Below are 16,324 nucleotides of genomic sequence, written 5' to 3' on the forward strand. Positions count from 1 at the left end.
GAAGAGGGGAGAGAAGAGAGAGATAGAATAAGAGACCTCATCAAACAGAGTTTGCAAAGACATAATGTTCTCACCAAAAACCTCACATACATAAATTAACACACACACACTGACAAAATCTGCATTCTTCAATATCTCTCTGTTTCCTCCCCCACCTCTCGCGCTGTCTCGCTAGCATACAAGCACAACATTTATAGACTTAGATCATTGGTGTGTGACCATGGCTGCATCAGACTAATTAAACATACAGTAATGGTCTTGATTTAAAAAAATTAGTTGTTGGGGAGGAATCACACAGGCCTTTGACACCCCCCTGACTCATGTCATGGTATGGTCCAGTGCATCCAAGACCAAGACTTTATTACATACATACATATATTCCCAGCCTGTGTACCTCAGCAGACAGCACCATCAGGTGTGCAGCAACTAGGGGCTGGGAATGTGATCTCTCATGCACTGGCAATTTACCAATTAACTTTTTAATTGTATCTGGCTGTGTGACAATCTGTGAAAACATACAAGAATGTGACTATCACAGGTCCCAGAAATATATTAATGACAATATCGTATTTGTGGCATGCATGTGGTCAAAAACTCCACAGGAGACCTTTCATCTACTTAATATTACTAAAGCCTCTGTCAGCACATTTTTTTCAATGTTTTAATCGATTTATTAATCATGTGCCATTTGTCCAACTCAATCACTGAACACTTTCATCAATGTGAACCATTACTCTACACTACATGAGTGCATACCTTTTATGCCTGAGTGGCACCACTATACTTTATTTGATTTATCGCTTACTTAAGGTTACCTGAACTACTGCATTTTTCTTAGATTTTTAATGTTTTCAAGAAATGAGGACTTGTCTCCTTTGCAACCATAAGTATTCTCAAGCTAAATGAACATAATTTGTAGAGATGAAACACAGATGTCTTAAATATTAAACACAATATTTACTGTTGGCTGCGTGTATTTGCTGTGTGTTAACAAACAGTCTATGGGCAGGATGCCCTCTCCACGGCTTGTGTAAAGCTTACCATTGCTCCACAAACCATGTAGTAACAAATCATGCTACACGATGTAATTTTCCAAAGACCCTATCTAACATGACAGTTAAAGTCTTCAGTCATAGCTGTCATGTCCCAGATGTATTGATACATGCGTGCTGAGTGAGTTTATGGCTCTACATGACAAGCAGGTATCATCTTTTATCTATTTCCATGATGATGTGCATGTATGTGGTGTGGGATACACAGTTGAGTTTGTTTATTCATGCAAAATGACAGTGGACGAACAAACACAAGGCTTCAAATTAGCAGTCTTAGCAGCTAGTGTGCTAACAGAATGCATGCCAATGGAGTGTCTGTTTGTGCATGAGCATGTGCGAGTGTGTATTTGTACTTGCCTGTTTGCACGCCATCAATCAGAGCTCAGTGCTCCTCTGCCAACTATGTAAATCCTCAGAGCAAAGCAGTGTCAAATGCACCGCCCTCTGCTTGACATCATCACACACAAATATGCACACACATGCATACGCATGCACAGACATACACAATCTCACAATCAGACATGCAAAGGAACACTGTGGGAGTCGCATGAGTGAGGCAAGTGACACTTCTTCTGTAGTTATCATGCACTAAATGCTCTATTCATAAACAAGGAGGGTGAAAGAGGGTGAGATTGAATGTGAGAGACGGGTTGAATTAAAATGACGTGAGGGGGTGAGAGGGTAAAACTGCTCTCCTTATTTTTATAGCAGTGGTAATGTAATGTTTTGTAACAGATTTGTGAGACACGAGGAAGAGAGTGTATGATTAGGTAAGAGAAAGCAAGGGAATGAAAGAGGAAGGTGCAAAGAGGTTACATAGCTCACTAATTGATGACAGGGAGTGTTTAAGTGGGAACATGTGGACCTGAGATGTATGAAGTTGTCAGGAGCATTGAAAGGGCCACAGTAGTACTGACATTAGCACAAGCATGCTAGCAGCCAGAAACTGGGGACTGGGCAGACCGACTACTATCTTTGGTAGTAAATGGATTGGAAAGCTTCCACATGAACACACAATGTGTGATTATTAAATTAGTATAATTTGGATTGAATAAAATGCCAAAAAGTGCTAATAATATAGCATAACACTGTAGTATAACAGTCACAGGGGACATTTTCTGCATTGGGTACTTTCAATACGTTAACTACATTTATTTACATCTAAATACTTTTTAGTAACATTTTCATTGCATGACCTTTGCTTGAGTATTACAGTGTGATGGTAGTGCATTTAGTTAAGTGAAGGATACTTCCTCCACCACTGTTTAGTTGATTAGTTCATAAATAGTATAATAGTTCCTGATTAACTATGAAACAACCACTGAGCTGAACAAAACTAGTCAACAACTCATTAATTCAATTCAATTCAGTTTAGTTGTATAGCGCCAATTCATAGCAAACGTTACCTTAGGACACTTTTCAAATAGAGTAGGTCTAAACCATACTCCTTATAAAACTATTTACAGAGACCCAACAGTAACATTAATGAATCATTAGTCAGCTTTGTGTCCACCTCCATGTAAAACAGTACATCATGCTGACTTAATTCCTTTCTATATTGTAAAGTGTTACCACTTCATCAATAGAATTGAAAGAAATACTTTCAAGCTGATTACTTGTCATGTCTTGTCTTGTCATTTCTGGAAATTACAGTACACGAAACACAAGGTACTTTTATATCAAAATTTCCTTTCTGTCTGTCTCTCCATTACTCTGTCTCCAATGCCCATGTTTTAGTTTTTCTATACTTACCCTTCCACATCTTACAGCATTCAGATGGAATGAAGGGTTTGGGATGATGACAATAATCATACTCGCTCGTCTCAGGACCCAGACAGAGCCACACGCATATGTGGACATAGAAACACATATTAATTATAGTAGTCAAAAAGCAGGCTTGTGCTGACAAGATTGATAGCACAGTCCTTTTTGAAGTGCGTCAATGTTTGCGTAACCATATAGTACAAATAATGCAACAGTGGCTGGACTGTGATGGAATTCAGTGGTAGAAATAAATCTGTACAAGTGCGTGTGCTTGTGTTTTTAGATGTTTGGCTTTGTGTTACTTTTGTATGCGTGTCTGTACTTTTCACAGAATGTGCTTGCATGTTTAAGTGTGAAGCTTGGATATTTGTAGTTTGGAGGCTGGGCTGTAGGCTATTTGCTTGATTTGATCACAAATAGTGCATGAAATTAAATTACACAACTAATTTTCAATTTAGAGCACTTTATTCAATAGCAACACCCACTCTCCCTCTTCATGCTTCCCCCACAATTTACTTAGGCAGTATCTGCTTTCGCATTAATATTTCTTACCCTCTCACTCAACGAAACACAAACTGCCATATATGTGGATATACTTTTCAGTGGTAATTATTCTTGTCCCCTTGTTTCTAAAGAGTGCGTGTTTATATTTATCTACGTATGTGTGTGGGCATGTGTTACCCTGTTTTTGTCAATTGAGGCCATGGTATGAGCGGCAAACATGGACTCAACCAACAGCAGCCATTTGCCAATATCAGTGATTTTCTCCTCAGGAGTGACACGTGGACAGAGGTAATTAAAGGATCAAAACTGTCTCTGGCTGTATCATGGCCACTTTCTAAAACACATGTGAGACTGTGGTGCACAGTGATATGATATTGCAGATCAGCCCAAGTTCTTTTCTGTCTGCCTTCAGACTTTGAGAAAAGACTTACTCATATTGACACTGAGTGATTGGATTTGTCCTGGAACCACAGAGCTGGTGCTTGTTTGATCTTCTGACTTCAGAGAGTGAGAACTGAGCCGAAATGAAGCTTTTGTGGAGCTGGTCAGAGAGGTCAGAAGGATCTCTGTGGTAGCGTTAAGGGAACGATGTCCAAGTGACTCCTACCTGCCACGTTGGCATTGAGTTGTTAATGCGACCGGCTGGTTGGTCAGTCCTTGTACGTCCTCGTCGCGTGTGCTGGACAAGAACTGACCACTGCCCCACAAACAAGGCAGCCTTATCGGATAGCCATTAGGCAGCTGTAACATGGTGCTCTGTAACTGTGTTTATGTGCCTTTGTGGGTGCTGTGTCAGTGTCGTGTGCCTGCTGCTGTGTGTGTGTGAGAGAGAGACGAGAAGGTGGAGGGAGAGTGAGTGCATTGAACTGATCCAACCCCTGAGGAGTCACGTCTAGTGTTAGGAGTCTGCCCTTTCGCTAATTAGCTTGAAACATCTGTCCAGACGCCTGCCAGAGGGAAGTTATAATGGGACAAGTGGAAAACTCGCATCCGCCAATCCTTGCATACTCACAAACAACATCAACATCAACATATTTACATTATTTTACATATGCAAGTGCATTCACAAATTAAGGCGCGCACACACCGTTTTGTATTTTCATGTTTAAAAAGTCAGTTTTGCCGATGTGAATATTGTCTGAAATCTTAATGAGTACCAAGGGAACAAGAAGGACAGCCAGATAGAAAGACAGACAGATAAATGGCGAACAGAAAAACAGCTTGCCAAACCATTGGCTTTTCTTCTGTGTCTCTCTTCTCTGCTGACAGAGAAGAAAGATTATGGCAAAAATCTTGTTTTGCATCTCTCTTCATCATTCTCCTTCCTACCTTACTTCTTGTCTGTGTCGCAACAGTGTTTCCTGTAGACCGAGTGTTTTACGGCAGCCGTCGGTGTTATAATGATGAAGTTTTATGGAGACTCTGTGGGAGATTAAACCACTATTAGCCACGCTCCGCCACCCTCTCCAGCTGTTGCCTTTTGTTTACGGCTAAAAAGTGTTTTATGACACACGGCGCTATAGTCACCTAGACAATTATAGCTAATGATATACGAGTGCCACTGTATTTTTACACCAGGAGTGGAGGGGTTGAGAGGAGGGAAGGAGAGGAGGGAAGGAGAGCAGTGGGTGCAGTCACAGAGCGGGAAGTGAGCAATTAAAAGAGAGCAAAGATGATGGGATGAGAAGTGAGGCAGGACGAAAGATAAGAGAACAAAATTAAAGGGTCGGGTGGGATTGCGAGGGAGAAAATGAGAGACGAAAGAGGTGAGAGGCAGAAACAAGTGTTTCTGACAAAAGAAGTCAAAAGCAAGGTAACAAGACTGAACCCTCGTCCTTGTTCAAAAGTAAATGATACAGATGGAGTGATATGTCTCGAAATGGTTTTGTAAAGAGAGAGGTGGGTAGAGGATAAGAGACAAGAGATGATAGCAAACAACAGAGAGAGCGGGTAATAAATGACAGTACTATTTGGTTTGAGTTAGCAGACAAAGAGAACCAGGGAGTTGCATTAAAACATCTATTTTTTGCTTGGCTACATCTACTTTTTGTAGGATCTTAATGGCACTGTACTTATTCTTTAGAAAAGTTATCCTTTACCTCCCCTTAAATGATGTTCTACAAACTGTCCAGCTGTCTCCTGGCCATTTGAAGAAAGGGTAAAGAAAGCCAAACAACAGACATATGCACTAATAAATGAAACTTCCTAGCAGTGTGAGAGAGGGCTCTTTACTCTCAGTAGTTCAAGATGTAGCTGTTTTGATAATGTGTGATCCACTTGTGTATTAATGTTGGGTTTAGGAAAAGAGGAGACAGAAGGCGGGGTCATGCTTGTAGGAGAAAATTATCAGGAAAGGGGTGTGAAACAAGGGTAAAGGGCCACTGGAAAAAGCAGGTAAAGAGCAACCTAAAAGAAAGCTACTGCTGCTATGTTAAGGGGAATGGGTGACAAAACCGAAATGTATGTGCAAATGTACTTTAGGTGTGTTTGGAGTTCAAAATGATTTTGCCTTGTCTCTGTCATCTAGGCAGCACAGTTTCAAAGTGTCCTTGCTGCAGTGTTTAACAGCTATGTAGTTACTGGTTAAGAGTTGACACATTTAAATATTTAAGTTGCACCATTAAAAATTGATGGAAAAGGTTTTCTTTTTCCCTGTCGACACATACTATTCTGAGGCAGTGTATTTGTGGCTAGGTATGTGTGTGTGTGTGGGTGTGTGACTATAAAACAGACAGGTCCCATCAGAAGTGTGTCTAATCTGTGTAAATTAGTGAGAAAAGTTCTAGTGTAGAGATTTAAGTCTGTGTTTGTGTGTGTTTTTGAGTATTCTGTCACACACAACCAAACATTGCCGCATGCGTTTGAAAAGATTTTTGAATGATACCTTGAGCACCTTTGATGCAACTTTTTTTCAGATCACTTATGCCAAAGCTCCACAGCAGGTTTCAGGCGTACACATTTCCATAATGTTCTTTTCCATAATATTCACACTGAAATACCATGAATTACATTATCTGAGCAAGAAATATATTTTAAGACAAAAAAAGACTACTTGTCTCCTAACTCCTTTCCCTTTTGACCAGTGATATATCTAAAGTCTGCTTATTTTTACCAAATTAATGACACCTTTTTTTCTTAATTCTAAATGCAATGTTGTGTTTTGTTGTGTTGCAGGTGGTGGAGACCAACCTGGTGGCCTTTGATTGTCACTGGATCCTGATAAATGAGGTGAGTGCCATGGAAATGATTTATGGATCCTCTACTGGGTGTGCTTTCAGTTCCCCTTATTGTTTCAATTATCCTAGGAATATTTATGGTTTTAGACCCAGAACTCTCTTCATTGTCTTGGGTGTCTGGAGGAGAGATGAGAGCTTTAAAAGTTTTTGACTCCTTTTGTTTCACATCAGTTCATCCCTTGAAACTCTCAAAACTTGATGACCAAGGACAATTTAGTTTGTTTTAGTGAGCACCTGCTGCTTTGCACCGCAGGCAGAACAATACAGTAAAGATTTTATATGTTTTATTGCTCACCATTTATTTAAGATAGAGCCATTTTCTACAAACAAAGGTTTCAGAAATGACAAAGGTGACCTTGGATGAGCATATATTCCCCAATTCCCCCCAATTCAGGGCCAATACTTAAATATTAAGGACATTCTGGATTAATGAGAGCAGACAAGCACTAAGAAACTGTCCTATTCCTCAAAGTGCACAGCTTCAATCCTGTGATTTTTCTCTCGACCACATTCAAAGTGACTGACCAGAGCGACAGTAGAAACCTAATTAAACTTTAATATTGGCTATTATTTTATGCTAATTTTGAATAGGAACACATCTTTGATCTGGCTTCGTGAGTAGTAGTGTCTTTTACAAAAGCAGCAGGATCAGTTATATTTGTGTGTGTGTGTTTGGGTGTGTATGTACACTGCTAGCTAATGCACTGTGTCTTGGCAGCCTTGGGCATTACAGTGAACTGCCAGCAGGGGGTCCATGCTGCCACACACTCACACACACACGTGAGTGCGTTAGCACGACCACAGACATAAGCAGATGTATTGGAGGAAGAGCAAAAATCAACATTTACTGTATGAACAATGAAAAACTTAATTTGGTACAAAAAAAGAGAAGCTACTCAGATGCTTCAGTATACTGTAGCCTCTCTGTTCCATTCTCAAACCATAGGCTGTAATGCTGCTAAATGCTACAAGGCTCAGCAGTCTTCTTACTTCCTCGGTTATGCAAACAAAGTATTTCAGTTTGAAGCAAACGTTAGTATGCATGACATCCATTAATGCTGCTGGGACAGCCAATCATTATTTTCTGATGTCCGCCTTTAGAATGTCAGTCCTGCGCTATGGAGGTTTTTAATTTTTCATATTTGATATGAGTGAGAGGTTGCAGTAACATTGTGAGAATCCCCACAAGTACCTCAAACAACCTCTCAGTCTTGTTTTTGCATTTTCTAAAAATGCTAATACTTCCAGGGAGGGAAAAGAATAAGCCTCATCCCTGCACTTTAATAGAGATGGAAGACTTATCATAGGTAAAAATGTGGATAAATCTGTTCCAAACAACCACTCTTTATTAGTTACTGACTTCACAGAAGGACTGTAATGCCTCTTAAATGTGTCTCCTCTGCTAATTGAAGTAGATGGCCCACTATAATGTGCATTTCATAATGTAACACTAGAGAATTTACCGTTCACTTAAAAAAAGTGAGTCTTACTCTTTCCTAAGAGATTGTCTTTGTACACTTTTTTGGCAGATGGCAATGTCAAGCAGCCTACTGTGCAGTCTATCATTGCTCGACTGCCTGGTAGGCTAAATTCAAGTCTAGCTGTCTAATAGACTGCGTTCATATTGCTTTGCATCCTGTCAAGCATCTGGTATTGTCTAACACTCTTCAGGCTTCCTGGCAGCATCCTGCTCTTTGCTTAGCTTTCTGGGAGGTTTAACATGTCATTCTCCAGCCTGTGTGTGTGTCTAGCAGCATGTAGCCTGTAACACTTTGTACCTGCTGCCTTTGAGGAATCAATAGTGATATGCAGCCTGGCAGGCCCATGCTCCCTCAGTTGTTAATGTTTTAGCAATGGCATAATATCACCAATATGTTTTCTTACTGTTATTATAGTAAACTTACAACAAGTTAAGCTTTGTTTGCTTCTTATATGGGATTGTTTTCTAACTTACCACATTCACAGATAAGATAAATGTGGCAAATGGTTTTATATTTCCTATAGAAGTAAGAATACATGGGTAATGACGATGAGAAGGAAAAGGGAGATGGAGTTGGAACAAACAATAGATGTCCAGAAATGAAGAAAGAAGAGGAAAGTGAAGGAGAAAGGGAAAACCTTAGGGGAGATGAGGTGACATGAACTGAATTAAGTTATCTTACTTTATCACTTCCGAAAAAAATAATATGACATGAAGGTTCTAAAATCTGTTTTCAAGATATCTACTTTTCTTAAGAGTAAACTCTTCATTCTTCGTTAGTGAATTGTTTTACTCAAGATCTGAGTGTACAACAGTTGAACCTGTGAACATACTGGAAAGCATTTTAGATTTACCTCAATCACATTGACAAGATGATAATCATTTCATAAATCTGCTCAGTAACTGTGTTTTTCAGTCAACATCCAATCTGCTAGGTTGCTAAAAATATTTATCAGCTTTGTTGCAAAATTCCTGTGATTCTGGACAAATGGAACAATGGGATAGTTATAGAAAAAACAAGTGCAAGAATCCTGTTGGATTAAAAATGTACGTTTATGCTAAGTCGGTTAAGGCATTCATGAGGGAGCCATGTCTGATGGGCTCCTTCTTTTCTTTCTCCTGCTCCATTCACTCTAAACAATACTAAACATCAAATATTCGAATTATTTAAAGAAAAGCTTCATACCTCCTCTTTTTAATGGTTCAGTGTTTTAAATATGCTTAGCAGGATCAAGATGAAATGTAGTCACAGATTGTTCGGATGTAGACACAATATTCCCACCATGGGCTATGTGAAGTCCTCTAGCAGAGAGTTTAAAATGGATGAGCAGCTACAATATTTTGTCATACGTAATGTCTTCTAGTGCTGGTTCTTTGGAGAATGAATATTCCTATGTGTGAAAGTGCTCTCCCTCCCTGTGGTTTATTATGGATGAAGGGGCACTGTATGGTTGTCATAACTCTGCTTTATCTACAGCCAGCAGTCAGACAGCCCCACTGAGGGGGAGTTCACAGTTCATAATTGATCATCCTTCTTCTCCCCATCTCCTTCGTTCTGCTCAGGATGAGAGGATGAGGATGAGGATGAGGAGGGGGAGAAATAATAAGGGACACTCGTGGCTTCTCTTTCTCGCGGTCTTTCTCTTAAATTTGAAGGATAACTCTGCTGCTTGTTCTGAATCTCTTCATGGTCTTTCATTTTCTGTCATGCTATAATTCTTGATCTTCCATGTTGCCGTTCACACTCTTTCTTTATTATTCTCTTTCTTTCCATTCAGTTCTGCCTTTTTGTTTCTCAAGGGAATAAGTGCATAATGAGATGAGACGAGATTAGGCTTTTCTGACATTTTGGCTCTTAACATGTGACTGCATGGATAGCCTGTGAAAGCCATGTAACAGAAATTTGGGGGATTTTCATGCTTTGAACATGATCAAAAGGATTGTATGGTCTTCTACAGGAGAACAAAGAACATTCGACAAACCTTTGAATAATGAAACTATATCAAAACCTATTGTACAAACTCAAGAACTGTATGGTAGTTAATGTCATTCATTGTTACTGTAACTTCTTTTAAGCTTCAGTCTTAGCTATTTGAAAGAACATTCTTATTTACAGCTACAGAAGTGCCTGCAGAACGAGTCAGTTGTGCACACTGTGTGCACAGCTGGAAGTTGCCCAGTATGACTGCAGCCATCTAAGACTACTGTTGTTGCTAAGCGGCTCTCCTGGAGCTGTTAGAGTCTTATTTTTGTGTCTCGTTCATGGCAAGTGTAACACACTGATTTTTCCATATTGGTCTAGGGATCTGAATCAGAAACTTTTTCACAGTTTTGTTTTCCATTTGTTCTTCATTGGAATGCTTTTTTTTTTTTTTTTTTACAGCCATGACATATATTTATTTCGCTTTTTCACCATTGTACTGTAATCCTTTGCCTTTACGATGTACTGCCTGGCTGCATGCACTTATTAACTTGGTTTTAACATTTAGCATTTTCAGTCATTTCACTCCACTTTCCATCATCTTGCTGTTCCTACCTTTGCTATACCCCTCTTCTCCATTTGATTGTAAATGAGGACAGGAAGATGTGCCCATCCAAAGGATCACACAACCCATAAATGTGCTAAACATGGGGGCAGGGGGAGCACAGAAAATAGAGAGTGACAGAGAAGAGTCAAAGTGGAGGAGACATTTCGGGGGTAAAAGTGGAGAGGCAAGAGAGGGCAAATGAAATGAGATGTGCTTTTTACAGTTTTGTTTTTCACAACTTTGAACCTTTTGAATGCAAGTAAAACAGGGAGGATTTGGTGTTCTCGTAGAAAAGAGGAGAACGAGGAAGAAAGGGTCAAAGAATAAATAAAATCAGCTTTTCCCCCTCATCTACAGATAAGAAGAGAGAAGAAGGGATTTTGTGTCTCTAGGGGAGATGTAGAAAAAGAGAGGGGTTGAGGACAAAGTATAGGGGTCAGGGAAGAAGTTCTAACAAGAATTGAGGATGAGGGAAGTGTTTTTGCTTTTGACTCTCCTCTTTAAATAAAACACTGAATAAGAGGATTTGGTGCTCTCAGGGAATGGAGGGAAGGACAGAGAGGTGGAGGGTTGAGGTTGATGGGGATGCCTGCAGACCAAAACTTCAAGTTTATGGAGTAAACAACTCATGACTCACTCCAGATATAAGCTGCAGGACGTTTGGGGGGTTCCAACTTACCTAAAGCTCCTTGTTTGAGGTATTTGGACAAAATTAGTGACCACTCAATCATCCTTGGGACTGAAAGATTTTTAAATTGATTATTCAGCTTGAAAGGGTGGGTAGATTAACAATAATGCTACTTTTGTTCAAATGCTGATTACAACTGAATGATTGAAAAGGTAACTGAAAACTAGGTGGATAAGTCACTTACTGAGTTTGATTATAGATTCTCTCAAGCTGTTAATAAGGCAATCAGCAGTAATTATTCCATACTTGTTTTTGAAGGTCAAATCAAATGATTTTGTTCAGGTTTGGTTTTTATAAACCAAATTGTACTAAATCAAACTCTTATCTGAGAGTTCGCATGATGTCATTTATTTTTTTGATGGTGGTCTGATTTTAACGTTTTGATTGAAGAGGCCCATAAGAAGGTTGACAGTAAGTAGCCTGAGGGAAGTTATGAGAGATGTGGAAAAAAAAGAGCAGTTTGATAATATGAGGTGAATGTCAACTCTGCACCAGTACCTTCTCTCTCCCAGGACCCCCATGTGTGTTGATGTGCCGTACGTGAGAGTGTGATTTAAATAAAAATTATTAATTATAAAAATTTATTCAGTATGTGTATGAACGTGTCACATTCATTTAGTCTCAGCTGTTGCAAGGCCAACAGCTTTTAGAACACGCCACCACTGAAAGTCATACTGGGTGAAGTCTGTTTAGTCTGTCTCCAGAGACAAAGAGGCAAACAGAAAGTGATAAAGGAAGAAAGATGGACACGCACCTGTTGAGAGGACAAATCTCAAAATGATCTTTTTCCTTTTAAGTTTCAGCATGTCTGTGTGTGTGTGTTTTAGTATGCCTGTGCATTGGTGCATCTATATTTGTTTGAGTTTGATCCTTTGAGTGGGATACTCTGGATAATTCTTGCCTGCCGATGTTTCTTTGCATGCCCTTGACTGCCCGCTGTGAATCTTAATTCTCTTTTGGCCCACAGATCTGCCTTTTTAGCAATTTTCAGCATTTTCCCTCTGTCCTGCATCTTTTTTGTTGGCTTTGTAATTCAGTTCCCTTCAGGGTTTTTATGTAAGCAACTGTTTGGGATTTTTGCCACGTTTTACAACCAAAATCCAGCAGATAGACTCCTTACTTGAACTGTTTAGAAAGTAGATATTTTAGAGCACAAGCCATTCATAAAAGGTTAAACCTGTTCTTCTTCAAGGCATGAATATCCTTTATTCTGTTTTTATATATTTTTAAGTAATTCTAATCAACTGTAGGACTAAAATTCGCAGTTCACTGACTATATTTCAAGAACCTAATTAGATTTGACGGCAGAGGAAAAAGTGAAGAAGCACAATCTTTGAACTTTACTGTCAATGTGCAACTTTGAATCTCAAATCTGACATACCTTATTTAAATTATTCTTTACAGCATCAGTTTGATTTCAGAAGCAAATTTGTCCATATAGAACGAGGGCCATATATCAACCTAATTAAAGCAGATGAGTAGAGCTACACCCATGAAGCCTGTATATTACCTCCTCTAATCACCATTGATCACAAGGACTCACAGGTCTTAATGAACGTTAATTACACTCAAAGAAAATCCATTGAGATTAGTCAATGAACCAGTGGTACCTATAATATTATCCCTCACTAATATAAAATGTGTGTGATGGCTTGTTTATGTATGTGCATGGTCTGCAGGCAGAGTGCCATCCATCCTGTCATGTGGGCTGCCATGTGCAAATGAAATGGAATCAAAAAGGTTTTGCATGATCGGAAGGCTTAAAAACAATCTCATCAAAACATATGCACACACCCACAGATTCACACATAAACGGGCATGTGCACACAAGACATATTCAAGCACACACAAAGCCAGACGATCACTGCACACTTATACAAAGAAAGCAAAGGCTGTCTCGGTTGGTGGCAGTGTTACCTCCACCAGGGACGATAAACGTCAGTTCTCATCTCGTCACCACATGACCCTCTGCACTCACAGAGGATGGATGGAGATCCATGGATGGAAAGAGGGAGAGAGAGATTGTGTCCTAGAGCTAAAATTAGCAATGATTCCTCCCCAAGGTTTTGCAAGGACATGCAGAGTACGTGCAAACACACATGTATGTACACAACAAGCACAAACACTCAGACACACACGTCCACACTTTTTACTCGTCTCTCTTGTTTCTTCCATCTGCTGACATGTACCTTTCATATCTAATAACTATTTTTGCAGATGATGTAGACAGTGTTTTTTCCCGGCACAGTGTGGTGATAATGGGAAAAGTAGAGCATATAAAACAAGGCTTAAACCTCTAAAAATATGTCTTTTGAGTATGAATTGGAAACATTTTGTTTTTACAGGCACATTTATGAAGTGGGATCCAAAAAGTTTTTGTTGTGGTTACTGTTCTTTATATTTTCTTGTCAGAAATGTTGGCTATAAGTCTCCTTCAGCAATAAATGATTTAATGGAGCATTAATATTGATATTATAATTTCTCTGATTCCCTACTCTCTCTTTTTCTGATCATTCGTCCACCTACCCCTACCACCATCCTTGTCCTCTTTCCACCCTCTCAGGAGATCTCAGACTACGACTTACAGGAGTTGGTTATGAAGTCGATCGGTCGGCTGACGTTGGTGCGCCAGACGTTCCCCATGCCTCAAAACACAACTCAGCGCTGTGTGAAACACAACCACAGGATTAACACTTCCCTCTGTGACCCTAAAAACCCCAGGGCTCAGCAACTAGAGGTGAGCTGGTTTGGTGTGGTGTTCATGAGGCTGGTCAGAGATTTTCAACAAATCCGATAAAGATACTGGTTTTATGCTCAAAACAAGCTTAAGTGTCATACTAAAAGTAATTGCATCTGTAGCTGGCAGCCACGGACAGTTGTGTGTATTATATGTGTATTTAGTGGCTCAATTGTAGTGGTATGGCATTAGAGATTTTTTTTTTAATTTGAATTGACTATTCTAGATTGTCTAAATGCTAATTCACTTAAAATTTTAGACTAAAAGTTTAGAAGTCAATGTTAATCGCTGTTGTATAGTGAGCTCGAAAGCTTCTCACTTCTCACCAAAATGCTTCAGCCAATAACATCTGTGCTAGCCAAATAGCCATAGCTATTGTAGGGAGTTGCTCTTGGCCTGGTCTTTGGCATTTTGTCCCCTTGCAGTTTAATTAACTGGAGGGATGATCAGAAAAAGAAAATGATCTCACTCTAAATCAAGACTATCAAAGAGCAAGACATCATTTAATTAAGTTCAGCCATTTCTTTTACTTGAAGCGGAGGGGGATGTCCAGTGGGAATACAGTCAATTGATGGCTGCTAGCATTATTGGCCAACTTTGCCCCCAATAAAAAAAGTTCTATAATCAGCACAACACAGTCCATCAGTGTAACAGACTTAGGAACGTGCCTTTGGTGATATCACTCACACTCACTCATATTAATAAATAATAGCATAAATATCCAAGCTGTTTTTCTTCTTAACATGTCACATTTTCCTGTTCTCATAACTGATTATCAGAAATTCTGAAGTCTCATTTGGATGCAGTGACTCTAAAAAACCCTTCTTCTCCTTCTTCTTATTCCTATCCTGTAGTGTACAGAAGTTTAACTGCTGTTTAATATACAACACAACAACACAACACAAGTTCCATAACCATCATGCAATCAGAGATACTGATGGATCTGATACGCATGTGGCTCAGAATGACGTGCTATACATGCACACGTCTTTTTCTCTTTGCATTTTGATTCAAACACTGCTACCTGGGTTTTTATATTTTAAAACTCAGTCTCAAACTACTTATGTATTTAAAAGCCGCTCTGGTGCTCCATTTCTGTCTTTTAAAACTGCTCCCAGTGTTTTAGTTTGACATTTCAACATGTCTCCTGATGCAAAAGCTTCCCATTACACCAGGCTTGCTGATTTGACATTGTCACAGTTTTTGCCTGTGAGGTTTTTTACCTGGAACATTACTCATTTTGGGAAAAGTTGGCTCCCACCATTATGTTTATCTTAGACCACACAGTTCATCTTGTAGTATGGGCATGGAAGGCACAGTGACAGTTTTTTTCTCCGCTTACACATTTTGATTACTTAGTGGGGGTTTCTGTTGTTGTTGTTTTTTTAAAATATGTCCCCCAGGGTGGCAATATGTATGCAATTATTATCCCTTTTTGTGTGTATGTGAGTCATCAAGCTGCCATCAAATATAGTGGAGAAAAGGGAACACATTCTTATTTATGTGTCAAGACAAAAATATCAAATTGAATTAATGTGCTGTTGATTTATGTGGATGCATAAGACCCCCAAGGAACACATTTGATGAAGGTTGAAAATACATTGAAAACAGAAACGTGGTCTTAATGTTTATGTGGATATCTCCCTTTCACGTCCTAAGACAGTTCTGCTCTAGGCTTTCACAAACCATAATCAGTGAATGGACGTAATAGGTTTATTCATTTGTTTTTTATGAAATAAAATAAAATAATAAAATAAAGAGATAAACCACAAAAAGATTATAAATCAGCTAAATACATGAATATATTATTTTTTTAATTATCTAAAAGGTTGATTGAAGCCTAGAGTTGGTTTGAGCCTACCATACATTATGCAAAATACAGTGCCTCTCTAATGCAAAGATGTTGTAAACTCCAGGAAGCCCTAAAGCATTGAATAATGTACGTAAATAAAGCTTGCCTTCTTTGTCCTAATATGAATCAAGTGCTTCTCAAGTGTAAAAATCTATTATCAAGAATCCAGCCTTTCCAACATATCCATTATTTGCTGGGTAGAGTCCAGTTGTATGTGTTCACTCTACTGTAGAGGGTCGAGGCGTGTATGTGTTTATGTATGTGTGTGCATGTGAGTGTAACTCATTTCAGTCAAGGACAATGAGTTTTTGTCGTATTGGACAAAGAGAGTGAGAGTAGAAACCATTGTGCATGCACAGTTTGAAACACGCTATACGCATGTTCAGTTTGACACTCAATGTGTGCGGGGGTGAGTTAGTGGATGGGTGAGTGGTTGAGTTTGAGAGAGAGAAAGGAAACGGAGGGTTGAGAGAGAGAGAGAGA

The 16,324-nt window shown here is 39.2% G+C and overlaps 1 protein-coding gene across 1 annotated transcript in view; it reads left to right on the forward strand.

Annotated features, from left to right (window-relative positions):
• Positions 1-16,324, forward strand: part of grid2 (glutamate receptor, ionotropic, delta 2) — a 408,773-nt gene that overhangs the window by 302,088 nt on the left and 90,361 nt on the right. The window contains exons 6-7 of the mRNA XM_035658229.1: positions 6,495-6,548; positions 13,816-13,989. Coding sequence (XP_035514122.1) covers positions 6,495-6,548; positions 13,816-13,989 — 228 coding nt within the window. The remainder of the gene's footprint in view (positions 1-6,494; positions 6,549-13,815; positions 13,990-16,324) is intronic.

The sequence above is a fragment of the Morone saxatilis genome, unplaced genomic scaffold (assembly GCF_004916995.1).
Source record: "Morone saxatilis isolate NCDOM2014 unplaced genomic scaffold, NCSU_SB_2.0 Contig16, whole genome shotgun sequence".
Lineage (NCBI taxonomy): Eukaryota > Metazoa > Chordata > Actinopteri > Moronidae > Morone > Morone saxatilis.